This window comes from Esox lucius, chromosome 23, assembly GCF_011004845.1.
Source record: "Esox lucius isolate fEsoLuc1 chromosome 23, fEsoLuc1.pri, whole genome shotgun sequence".
Classification (NCBI taxonomy): Eukaryota; Metazoa; Chordata; class Actinopteri; order Esociformes; family Esocidae; genus Esox; species Esox lucius.
In genome coordinates this window covers 1674930-1687770 of record NC_047591.1, presented here as the reverse complement: position 1 = coordinate 1687770, position 12841 = coordinate 1674930, and the positions used below count along the sequence as shown (strand labels likewise).

The 12841-nt window shown below is 40.9% G+C and overlaps 1 protein-coding gene across 7 annotated transcripts; it reads left to right on the top strand.

The window, feature by feature from the left end:
- Positions 1-1825: 1825 nt before the first annotated feature.
- caprin2 (caprin family member 2) lies at positions 1826-12793 on the top strand. Of its 7 annotated transcripts, XM_020042606.1 has the most exons (22): positions 1920-2055; positions 2804-3056; positions 3191-3253; positions 3343-3429; positions 3917-4158; positions 4349-4431; positions 4634-4780; positions 4870-4910; positions 5245-5475; positions 5565-5606; positions 5686-5814; positions 6743-6827; positions 6909-6958; positions 9228-9365; positions 9587-9703; positions 9818-9979; positions 10207-10357; positions 10489-10650; positions 10959-11035; positions 11355-11415; positions 11509-11531; positions 11682-12793. In XM_020042606.1, the coding sequence occupies exons 2-22, from the start codon at positions 2817-2819 to the stop codon at positions 12090-12092; spliced, it is 2742 nt and encodes a 913-aa protein (XP_019898165.1). In that variant the 5' UTR covers positions 1920-2055; positions 2804-2816; the 3' UTR covers positions 12093-12793. The 7 variants fall into 7 exon arrangements, with proteins under 7 accessions (XP_010885203.1, XP_010885206.1, XP_019898165.1 ...); XM_010886901.3 differs by lacking the exon at positions 1920-2055 and adding an exon at positions 1826-1912 and having other exon boundaries at positions 11509-12793; XM_010886904.2 differs by lacking the exon at positions 1920-2055 and adding an exon at positions 1880-1912 and having other exon boundaries at positions 2847-3056; positions 11509-12793.
- Positions 12794-12841: the final 48 nt, after the last annotated feature.

The window sequence follows — 12841 nt, the reverse complement described above, 5'->3', positions numbered from 1 at the left end:
ATTGACTGTTGTTACATAATTTTGTTCTCAATGAATTACACAATGTACGGTATTTTTAATATATTTTGTTCATCGAGACCCGATGTTTGATTTAAGTGTTTTTGAGCACTTAATTTTTTGGAGGAAAGTTCTTGTCCACCCTGTTAGGTTGGTGTCCACACTGTTAGTTGAATAAGGCTAACAGGGTTTGCACTAACAGGGTGGACATTTTGAGATAAAGTTAGCTTTTAGCCTTCCTGTGTTAGCATAATGGCTAGCTTAACCTTGAATACTTCATGAGGAATTAAAACATTTCCACAAATTATTTCTGAAATCATTCAATGTGATTGATTTCCTCTATATCTATGCCTGATAGTGTGGACATTATGTTCAAACACATCAAACTCAGACAGTAAGTGAATTAAAAGGCACACAGCTTACAATTGTTGAATATCCCTCCACTGATATGATGTCACCTCATGAGAGTGATCTAATTAGGAAATTAGTTTTTCTTTCTTAAATGGACTTAAAGTCAGCCCAACAGGGTGGACAGTGACCGCCGGGGACAATCATAAAACCAATTTTTTTTGTACAACATTTTAACATTTTGATAAAAATATTTTGACCAGAAAAATGTTATGATAATGAAATATTTGGAAATATGTGTATGTTTCTATTCATTCATTTTTAGGTTGAAATTGAATGAACATCACTGTGGATATAGCAAAATTAAATTTACCTCTTTAACCAAAGCTTTTAAAATAATCAAAAATACAATTAGAAACCCATATCATTGTATTCATAATAAATAACAACTGACCATACATGAAAAACTAAATGTAATTAGTCTTTGTCCAAATATAGACAAAATACAACGTGATTTGTTCTGGGGACGCAAAAGGAACCACATAAAATAACGGACACATTGCTGTTTTTTTCATACATCATAATAATATAAATGCCATCTTGCACAACCAGTAGGTTCTCGCCCGCAAACCTGCTGAAGGTGAATGCATTCCGTAACCAACAACCATGCTAAGAAGCACCAACCAACCAGGGGTGTCATTCTGGTGGTAACGAAGATGTTGCAAACCACTGTTTCATGTCAAAATTATTTCATGTGACTACTGAATTACTGATCTGCCAATTACAATCCAACATAATTAATGGCACATTTATTACAGACCATTCAATTTACAACTGACCCATTATTGCACTACTCCCTTGTACTACTCTGACACTGCCTTGCACAGCCTGAAAATTGAAGTTTTCAGTGGTTTACAGGTACGTGTCTACCTCAGGAACCTCACCGCTGCTATCCCTGCTTTTAGTTGCACATGCACCTTTTACATTCAAAAAGTGCATGCCCCTTTGCACATTTAGTATTGCCATTGTACTTGCATTTTTACAGTTGTTACAGACAAGTCTACCTCAAGGACCTTAAGGCTGCTATCTCTGCATTGTGGTTGCTCATGCTACCCTCACTACAGTATTCCTTCATTTGCCTTGTTTGCATATCTTGCATGCCATTTAGAAATGTGTTATCCCATTTGTAAAAAAACACTATGCCTAATATTTGTAAACTTTCCACCCTACTCTATTTGCCTTAACTGCACTTTTAGTATTGCCATTTGTACTGTATTTGCCTTCATTGCACATCTACACATTCCACTTGTAATATACATATACTAAATACTTGTAAATATCTTATATTTTCTGCCCTCTATTTGCACTTCTGGTTAGATGCTTACTGCATTTCTTTGTACTGTACTTGTAATGTACTTGTACTGTTCAATGACAATAAAGCTGAATCTAATCTAAGCCAAATTGGGTTTGTTCGGGTGCATGCGCGTAAGGCAGGTGCCTAATGACGTCAGAGCGGTTTTCTGCGCCCTAGACGCCCCAATGTTTTGGCATGGAAGGCTATATAAAGGTATGAATTCATACTGTCTTTCCCTCTGTAAACTAACATCACTTTTGGTCGAGTTGGAGAGGGCTACATGGTTTATTTAGTTTTGGATTTCTAACGACTTGCTTGCAGCAACAGCGTTTTCAATACATACAAACAACTACGAGGTATGTCAGCTGTTTTCTGATTGTCTAACTTGTTTTTGTGAAGGATACTGTAGGGGTTTCATATTGCTTATGTTTGTAAAGTTTTCACGAACGGGAAAGTTGTTTAATGATTTATTAGGTAACGTGGTAGGCTATTCGCATTGTGTGTGCGTTCTTTGCATTTTCGTTTGGGATATTTGAGCTGTATCCCGTAAATATTATTTAAAGGGATAATGGCAGCGGCCACGTCTGGGTCTAAACATGGTGATACGGTAGGCTATTATAGTAAGTGATATGAAATATTCTAGAATGAACACACGCATCCAACGTTTCCCAAACATTTATAAAAACACGCAGAAATCCGGTCGGCGAAACAAAATGTGCACACATTGGGGATAATCATTGTTTCGCGGATTTTTTATTTCTTTTTTTTTTACTTTCGTGTGATCGGTCATTTATACCTGCCTTTTCACAATTCTCAAAATGAAATTCATCAAGACTAAGTGTGATCACACCAACTGTGCGGTGGACCATAAATGCACTGTCACTGGTTTGGCAACCACCCAGTGGCGGTTGAACAGACTAGCCCGTTATTCAACATTATCACATTTTGTGACTCATGGTTTGCCTTCTAGAAAGAATGTAAGTAGTACCTGTGCATCACAATGTTTGTATGGTGATTGATAGGTTTCCTGGCCATAATGTCCATGCTATGTATTTCAATACTGACTTGATGATCATTTGCTATTCTGTCTTTAACTTCCTCCAGTAAGGATCTTAACATGGTGCAGTTGTCTCCATCTCCGGCCCAGAATGTCTCTCCTCCACCTGGCTGCTCGGAGAGAATGGGGAGCCAGTGGTGCCCCAAGTCAGCAAGCCCCAAGAGGGGCTCCCCAGGTGGACTGAGTCCACTGCAGTTGGCGCTGGCTGCCTCCACAACCACATACCAGGGCTATGAGAGCTACATCGAGGATGGCCTCATCTGCCTCAAGCACAAGGTCCGCAACCTGGAGAAAAAGAAGGTAGGATGGATGGAATTAGTTCCTTTTTCAAGATTTGAAGTTAGGTGGTAGTGGATAATGAGATTATGTATCATTACATTCATGATTTCCTGCATGTTTTTTTTTTTTTTTAAACATTGCATATGTGTCTGCAGATGAAATTGGAAGACTACATGAAGCGTTTGAAAAACGGGGAATCACTTAATCAAGACCAGCTAGTAAGAACAGGAATTTCCAATTGTGGCAATGAAAGCAGTACATTTCAGCCAGTTGGTTTAGATGTTGCCATGTCTCTAATGTGTGTCAGGGTGCAGTGGAAAAGTACGATGAAGTGATACACAACTTGGAATTTGCCCAGGAGCTGCACAAGACCCTGAGCGGCCTCACACAGGACGTAAGGATCTCTGCTTCTATCTTATCACAATGGTGTGTATGAATGGAGAAGGGCTGAGAAGTTCCACATGGATTCCTTTTGGGTGACCAGCAGGGGTAGTTTTATATGCATTATCGGCATGGCTCTTCCCCATTAATTTCAAGTGTTGTGAGAATCTGTCAATAAGCCAGAGCCGAGGATGTGATGTATTGGAATCATCCAAACCTCAAGTAAATTTGAGGCCATAGCTTATTGCATGGCTGTGTTGAGAATTAGCCCACTGCTCTTGTTCCATTTCAAGTTTGATTCTTTGAATGCTTGTTTCGAGTCGGCTTCCCTTGTTTGTCAAACATACTGACGAATTCCCTTCACAATCCAAACAATTTTAAATCCTCAACTTGGAATCAGCAACAGCCAGTGGACAGGCCTCGGCCTAGCGATCAGGGCCCTAAAATTAGGTTTGGGATGGGCCTATATATTCAGTTGAACTGCACCTCTGCTACTGCAGCTCCTAAAGGCCCAGAAGAAGGCAGTGAGGAAGGAACAGATAGCCATGGTCGAGGTGGAGAGAAGGAGGTTGTGCACAGTACTGCAAGTCCAGTTCCTCCTGCAGACCTTGCTGCAGCACGAACACATCAGGAAGGACCTTCTCTCTGCTTGTAACCACGCCCCCCATCTCCAGGATGCAGAACTAAAGAGTCTGCTAGAACTCGCTGTACTTCTGGGGTTAAAGCGGGACAAGAATTTGAGGTAGTTTAAGGATTCTAGAGATGATGGAATGCCTATTGAAATTACCTAGTGATGCATGCTGTTATTTTGTGCAGGTATGTGCTCAAATGCAACACAGCACCTATACATTTGGACTTCTGGGAAGTTTTCTGTGAAATAAACATCTGTTGATTTAATGCCAGTGTGATGATCCTGCTCTGCTGTGTACCAGTTTGAAGGAACAGATGGAGAGAGCGGCTCTGGTCTACCTGGACCTGCTGGAGGGGAAGGACAAACCAGTAGCCGGCTCCACCTGTGAGTTTAGAAAAAAGAATTTGGCGATCTAAGCCTCTGACGCTTGTGCACATTTATGGCTGCAGCACTGGTTTGAATCCGACCCCACTGCTCTCCTTGATCTGTTCTTGATTTTTACCCACTATTTTGTTGAAATAAAGAATGATCTTATGATCAAAAAATCTTATGAAATAACATTTTAAAATGAATCCATTATGTTTAGACAAGGCCATGAAAGAGCAGCTGTCCAAGCTGATTGATAGTGGGTACTTCGATCGTGTACTGCCACCTCCAAGCAAGAGTCCCAAAGCAGTGGAAATTCTGCTGATAAAAGAAAAGGATCAGTCAGTAAAAGCAGAAAGCCCTTCTTGTAAGTATAAAATTGCAACAATTTATTTTATTCCAAAAACAGTTAATATGACAATTTATAATTTAGCTCAATTTTAATTTGCCTTTCAGCCCTTATGAAGTCAAACACAAAAGATGTGCCTAGAAGAGAGGTAAGAACTACAAACATTTTCTGAACTTGTGCTGCCACTTACAATGTTTAAGCTTTTTTTAGGCAAATTTCAGATACCACACCACTTTTGTAAACTGATTCTGAAGATATGAGCACAATTCTGGAGATCTCTGCACACGTCCCGTACATGTCATATAATAAACCTGATGTGGTATGCACATCCATGGAAAATTGGTCTGTTGCCAGAGACATATGGGACATCAGCAGAGAGGATTTCAGAAATTGGGGCACGGGTGTTTGACCTGTAAACATGCCACATTGCAAATACCCTGGGATATTTTGAAGTTGTGCTGATGGTCTGTTGGTGATGCCAGTTTCTTAACAGAAACTACATGCCTGACACAGACCCCAATGGGTATCGAGACACTCCCACTACTCAAACCTGGAAGGAGAAGTTCCAGGCCATGAAGGACCAGGAGCCACCAGACTCATGGGATATGGATTTGCCCTCCAGTCAGCCAGTAATCCGGAAACCATGGAAAGGGGCGGCTGTGCTTATCCCCAAAGTGCCAGATATCAAGAAACAAAATGCAGAACCCAAAAAGGTATGGTTGTCTGCTGGCTGGTTTAACGTGTGTGTTGGGGTAGCCGACGTTAAGTTAAATCCTACAACTCAATGACAATGTTTCCCCAGAGAAGGAAGAAAAACTCTAAAAGGGAACAGTATACCAGCAGTGTGAGTAGATCTTTAGCCATGTATGGTTTAGGTCTGTTTTGATTTTGTCCATGTAACTTAATAATATTCTGTCTAAAAGGGGCCACGTGCAGAAACAGCAGTGGAAGTGTTCAACTCCCCTTCTTCCTTGCCCAAGGACCCTATCCTACGCAAGCAGAAGCTGGAGGACCTAATGGCTAAGATCCGAGGCTCCTTTAGCTTCATGCAGGTACAGTACTGCACAGTGGTTATTTTGTAGTGAAAGGCTAAGTATTATTTCCTGTTTCACTTGGCTTATGTTTTTTTAAGGTGCAGTAGAGTCAAATGTTTTGCCCAAAACAAACTTATTAACTAAGTTCAGGTAATCTCATTTCTTCCATTTTGTGCCTTTTAGTTTGGCTTCTACTTTGCTTATAGACCTAGCACATTTTCATTTATTTATACAGTGTTGGAATGTCTGAAGACTTTTGTCTATTGTCTTCCTTGTCATGACTGTTTCTTTCAGTGACTGTGGCTGCTTTTACTGTCATATTTACTAGAAAGCAACAGAAACAGCACAGTTTTCCAGTAGAATGCCTCTGGTTTTAGCTAATCACAATTTACAGCTAAAATCCCTTACCTTTATAATTGGCTTGCCATCACCATGTAAATGCTCTTAAAAGGTTTTACCTGTAATAAGCTAATTAAGAGTAGCTAAGGTGTTAACTATGTTGTGGACATTATTTTAACAGACTAACCAGCTAGCTGCAAGCTAAGACTAACCAAAACATTTTAGATATTTTCTTTTTTCTGGCTTGCTAGGTTGACTTTACTGAATATTTTTTTTGTTTAGAAGGATAAGTATATTTTTTGTGGTAAAATTAATTTGCTTTTTTGAGCATGTGGCTGCTGTCACGCAGATGCTGCCATTTTGTTAAAACTAATCATAAAGATAACAACCTGTTTGACAGTGTTCTTAATGTTGCTGTGAGTTGTCTGCAGACAATCAATGCACTTCAAAGTGGTCTCTACAAAATACAACCATGGGGAAGATTTTTATTATTTACTCTTCATTTACTTTTGCCTGATGTCCCTCACCTCTGACCTCGGTTTTGGGAAGGAGAGAACATAAGTGGTATGTAGTTGATGATACCCTGGCTTTATTCTGTTTCCTCCAGGACTCTCTTTTGGATGATGAAGGAACACCCACTATCGGACATTCTAGATTGAGCCAGCGTGCCTCTGGATGCTGCTCTCCACTCGGTAGTCTACAACTTCAACCTCTATATCAAGTGGCTAATTAAGTGGTTGTCTAACTTATCAGATGTTTTGTTCTCTTAACAGTGCAGAGGGATTCAAGGAAAAGGCCGGCAGATCTACACAGAACACTGCATGTAAGATCTGGCTGACATTTTGTGGTTAGGGATGCACCGATACCACCTATCGGGAGTACGAGTACATACATTTGGATACTTGCTGATACAGAGTACAAATACCAAGTATTCAAAGCTGCACTATGTAGGATTCTCTTCAGTAAAAAAAAAAGTTTTGTCCCCTATAAGCATGTTGTGGACTGGGTTCTGGTGTTTCCACGATTCTTTCATCTTTTCACTTGATGAAAGTCAGTTATCAACTATATTAATAATTATTGTATCAGTGTCATTCACAAATTAAAGAAAAACAAACATTGTGCCATGAAATTAAATAGCTTTGTCAGTGTGAAGTTTGTCTCCAGTCTTGCTAGCTATTGCTGAATTCTTATGACTATTCCAAGTAGTAAGATGGTAGTAGGCCTATTTCGGGCTAATAAGCTATTAAAATGGCCAGTCGCAAAAGCCATACAGTTCATTGATGCTATTTGTGGGGGAAGTAAACTTCATAAGAAATGTTAGTCAGTTTAACACAATGCTTAGGGGTGTCTAGCTAAATATTTAAACTTGGTGTGATGTCAATGCATGACAAAATGCTCTAATGTTGAGATGTAATTTTATGACAAGTTAGTGTGTCCCAAGCCTTCCCAATATTGGCATACATTGTCTGAAATTTATATTTTTGGCTCACCTGCCAAGGGGACTGGTAGATGAGAATCCACCAGCAAAGCATACTTTTTACTGGCTGAAATAATTTCCTTTTCATCTCATGTATACATTAATTTCAGTATATTTCATTGAGATAAGGTATTTAGTTGAATACAAACTTTTTATTTCCAATGACAATTTAGTTGTTTCTGCTTTTATCTTCAGCACACTGGCCACACACAGAACAACTCGTCACCACAGCCTCAGAATCATACTGTAGCCCGGCTCTTGAAACTCAATCTCCAAACCTACAATTCTCAAAAAACATTATTTTTCTATGTGATGCAACAAACATGTTTTATGTATTGCAATAATGTCATCCCTTTATCAGTCACACTTCCTTGTCAACTTATTGGACAATACTTATTTAACATAATTCCCTACTAACCCAATTACTCCCCCTCAATCATTCTTAAATTGATTGCCTCCCAGATGTATAACAGTCTCTCTCCAAACCTAATGAGCAAAAGCAAATGAACAACAGTAACATCAAAAATCTGATTTTCTTTATATTAGAAAGGTTCTCTACATTAACTTAAACTCTAACCATTTCTCATGTGCTCCACCTTATATTATTTGCCTTATATTATGTATTATTTAAATAGTAATTTGTTTAATTTATTTTACCCCACATAGTTTTTACTTTGAAAATAAACTATACACACAACCCACCGAAGGCTTTTATTTTTAAGGCAAAATACGAAAACTGGAGGTCTTAATCGTTAAGACGTTGACGTTAATCCATTGCTGCGATGGAGTTGTGAAAGTTAGCTAGCTTCTTACCCTGAGTTGTGGCTCAGACGATGGCTACCTTTTACATGATTGTGACAACCACCTACTGACAGTAAAACACAAACATGCGCAACACAGACACAGCCAGTTACTTTGCTCTGACCTCACTAGGTAGTTTGATACTTTGAACGTGCAGAACGTTGTTGCTCTTCTCTGATACTCCTGTGACGGTAAATTGTGCGCAATTCATTGCTCTGCTCTTTCATGCTCTGCTCTTTTTTTTTTCGGCCAGCCGTCTGTCTCTGGACAGCTTATTTCCCTTTTTTCAGTGTTGGAGTTAGATGTTGTGGTTCTGTGCTTCTAGCATTAGCATACTCATTGAACTCTGCTGTGTTGTCTAACGATGTTTGATGAAATTGCTTGTGTTAAATTAGTGTTTTTCCTTTACCCCTCTTTGCTGAGCAGAGCTTGTACTCTACTTGTCATTGCTGATCTGTCTTCCCGCTCTACCAATCTGAGTTCTCTATTCTTATGCGTCCAGTGGCCACACAACCGAGTTTCACTTAATGTTTCAGTATCAGCCCGATAATAGTATGGGTGCATCCCTAGAACAGCTGCACTATTTGTTCTGCTACTATAACAGGTTAGTGGGGTAGAAAGAGAAACTTTGTCATAAGATTAATTTAGTAGGTAAGATATTCCATGAACATCAGGTTGTATTGGACATCGTCCGTTTGCTTGATATGTTAAAATTATTTTTTCACTAGACGAATGCATGTATTTAGCAGTTTTTTACTTAAGAATACTTGCTAACTAACGAAGTGTATAAAATAGATTTTTGTTCTCTCCCTAGTCTACGCCGTTGCCCTCTAGGCTCCTCCCTATTGATGACAAACCCAGTCTGGTCAATGGTGACAGTGGCTGTGTGGAGAGCTGTGACTTGGAACAAACTACACAAGATCTGGAACTAAATACAGAGGACCTGGCTCATGTAATAAATATATGTAGCTAGATAGAATAGCACTTAGAAAAAATAATCATGCTTTATTGATTAGACATTGGATAACAATAGCAGCGACTGCTTTATATGAGCGCTGTGGGTTACTTTTGAACCTATGCTGCAGCACCGGATGTCAGTCTAAGCCACAATTATGTAAGTGTTTGTTCTGATTTAAGAAAACTGCTTCTCTAAAGCATAATTTTTCTCTCCAGGAATCCTGTCTACAGAGATCGGAGAGTGAGACTGCCTACCCCTCTCTCCCAGCTCCACCTCTTTACCATAGAGAGTCCTCTATCTCCATTACCCAGGAAGACAAGACCCCTGCTTGGGTACATTTCTTGTCTCTCTCTTTCTGATCATGGAGAACTGACAAGTATAAGATGCATATACTAATCAGTTTTTCTTTTTACCTTTTCCTCTGTTGGTGCCCCCTCTGTACCCAGACTACCATCTCTGAATCTAAGCACGAATCTCCCTGTAAAAGTGTGGTGCCTCTTCATACCCCCACCACAACTCCAACCCCCACACAGGGGCAGCACTTCTCAACACCTCCAAGCAGACATGCAACCAGGTCCTCCCCAGTTCCCTTCCAGACAATGCATTCGGTAAGTGTACCCGACCACACTGAAAGGAGAATTTCCATCATTTGATGGATAGGTTCTCAACATGATGGGTCAATGGTCCTGTGTCCACTGCTAGCAAAAATTAGGCTTTTATGGCAAATTCCTATGTTTTGTCAACTGTTCACAGTATCCGCAATCGGCTCTAAGCTGAAAGACATTCTTTGAGACATGTTTTAGCTTAAGCATTGGATTTGTTTTTATCCCTGAAGGTGTTCAAGGTGAATGTACCCTTACTTCCAACTGGGGACTTCAAATCTGATATTGTTACCCGTTCAGAATCCAACAACATGGTTTATGTTTCTACTAGTACCCAGACCCCACCAGAGTTTGCTCCCCTGGAGGATGAACACCTGCAATCGGGTAGGCCAGTGTTATGTTTATTAGGGCTGGTAATAGAAAACTGTTTTTAAGGTTTCAGTGATTTATTTTTTAATAGTTGGTTGTCTAAAGAATGTCTTCTAAGTCTACTCCTATTTCTCTTCCTTGGGCAGTGCACCAGTCAGAATGTCAAGTGGGTAGTGGTGGGCAGAGTTTACTGTCCAGTAGCCATTCAGGTGGCACCATAGGCCGCTCTGGCCAGTCATACTACAGAGGATCTGGTAGAGGTATGGCACGTGGTGGCAAGGGCCTGGCACACTACTTTCGCTCTTTTGGTGGGTACCTTGGGTACCTATCCTTTCTCTTTTTCCATAGGTCTCTTCCATCTTTGATTGTTTGTCTCTATCCTGTCTTGTTCTGCTGTCTCGTATGTCCCATCTACTGATTCACAATGAGCTTTAGATTCTCCAGCTTTTGACTGGGTGTGAAAGTCAAAGAATCCTATGAGGCATTTTCTGTGATTCATAGTTTTTCCTCATGAGGTTTTCACATTACTTTTATGTCCAAAATGAGTAATTCAGTTGTGCGGTTTAGCTGCAGTGCCATATATGTTCATTTTCAATTACTATGTCAATTACTATAGGTTTTGATGGGTTCCGGGCTGGCCTCCGTTCCCCAAGAGGAAGCTTCATCCCTCAGGCTCACCTGTATGGTGCTCGGGTAAGACACTACCCACATTTGTCTGGAATAATAGTTTGGTGGTTGCTTATACAATTATTTTTGCATAACCCATTCAGAGGCTTTACGGTAGGTTACCGATTGGAAATCAGCCATTAACAGTGCCGACTGTGGAGTGCTCAAGCTGAATGACAGCTTTTGCACCTTGTAGGCTTAGGGATTTGATCCTGTTACCATTTAGTCAAACCCTTCCCTGAAAGGCTACCTTATGCTCTTGTTTTTACTATCCAATATTGTGTGGATATGAGCATCGTTTTTTTATAGGTGACATTAACATAGTTAATGGTGTGTCAATCATTAGGACACCGGCTTCCAGCACAGCTACAGGCGTGGTGGAGGCAATGTAGGACAGAGAAACAGTGGTAAGTTCACCATAATTCTGTCTTAAATCATAATGGCTGGATATCTTTTGTAGGGGTGGGTGTACTGACTGGCTTTTGATTGGTCTTCCCCAGCCGGTTGGAGTGACTCCTCCCAGGTGAGCAGCCCAGACCGGGAGGGCAACTACTCCCTGGTGGACTCCGCCCATGGCGAATCACTGCACAGTGTTGGCATGGACCTTACTCCCCAGGTTAACCCCCATGCACCACACACCATGATGCATATACCCATGTACCCACTCCACCAGCCTCCCCAGCCCCTCCGTGTGGCCTTCACGGCCGCCCGCACAGCCAACTACGTACCAGGGACCCTGGACCAGCCCATCGCCTTCGACCAGCTGAACAGCAACCTGGGTGACATGTTTGACACCCACCTGGGTCGCTTCACGTGTCCGGCCAACGGCACCTATGTCTTCCTCTTTCACATCCTCAAGCTGGCAGTCAATGTACCACTCTACGTCAACCTGATGCGCAACGACGAGGTGATGGCGTCAGCGTATGCCAACGACGGGGGTCCGGACCATGAGACTGCCAGTAACCACTCCATCTTGCAACTGTACCAGGGAGACCAGGTGTGGCTCCGGTTGCACCGTGGCTCCATCTATGGAAGCAGCTGGAAGTACAGCACATTTTCTGGCTTTCTCCTCTACCAGGACTGAGCTACTGTGTCCTTATTTATTTTTTTGCACTACAAAGGAGAGATTGAATTTTTTCCCATTTCATGTGGTCAGACTGCATGTCCTTCCGGTGCCCACTTTCCTGCTGACTAGTTATAAACCAGCAAGAGGTGTAGGATGTTCGAACCTTTCAGGAGCACATGTTTATTTACCTTCTAACCTGTAATTCCTTCTGGGTCACTATATGGCAGCATGATGTCCTGCTGGCTAGACCTATCATGACCCATAATGTGCACATTTTCCATAAATGTATGATGTGCTTAGGTAAAAAAAAGTTGTCTATAATGGTTAGATTTTGATCAGTTGGTATTCTTCATTGAACATGAAAGTTTCTTCTATAGACCAAGGCCACTGGAGTGGTTGTCACAATGTAATTCAAGTTGTAGGTCTTTAGTTACACTCATCTTTAAATCAAATGTTATGCATTACTGGTTTGTTGGTCTGAATGAACGTGGAGTGATTGAGTAGATTCATAGAACAATCAGTTCTGGTTTGCTAAATATGAATTCTAACTGACTTTACTTGATAATGCTAAGCACTTAATGCATTCTATGTTGCCTTCCTGTGATGGGGTGAAATGGTTTGGCGGGGTGTATGACCTTGTATATCTGAGCCAACTACGTACTGGGGAAATGTGAAAGGGTCCCTCAATGTGCCTAATGAAATAAACAATGATATGAGCAGTTGACGAGTGATGCCTTTTGTTGCATTACCTCTTCTACTTTTCAGGT

Excerpts from the sequence above, each read along its gene's own strand:
- caprin2 (XM_010886901.3), top strand. The coding sequence starts at position 2,817 with ATGGTGCAGTTGTCTCCATCTCCGGCCCAGAATGTCTCTCCTCCACCT. Across the intron at positions 3,254-3,342 it reads CACTTAATCAAGACCAGCTA|GGTGCAGTGGAAAAGTACGA; the intron begins GTAAGAACAGGA and ends AATGTGTGTCAG. Across the intron at positions 10,358-10,488 it reads GGATGAACACCTGCAATCGG|TGCACCAGTCAGAATGTCAA; the intron begins GTAGGCCAGTGT and ends TTCCTTGGGCAG.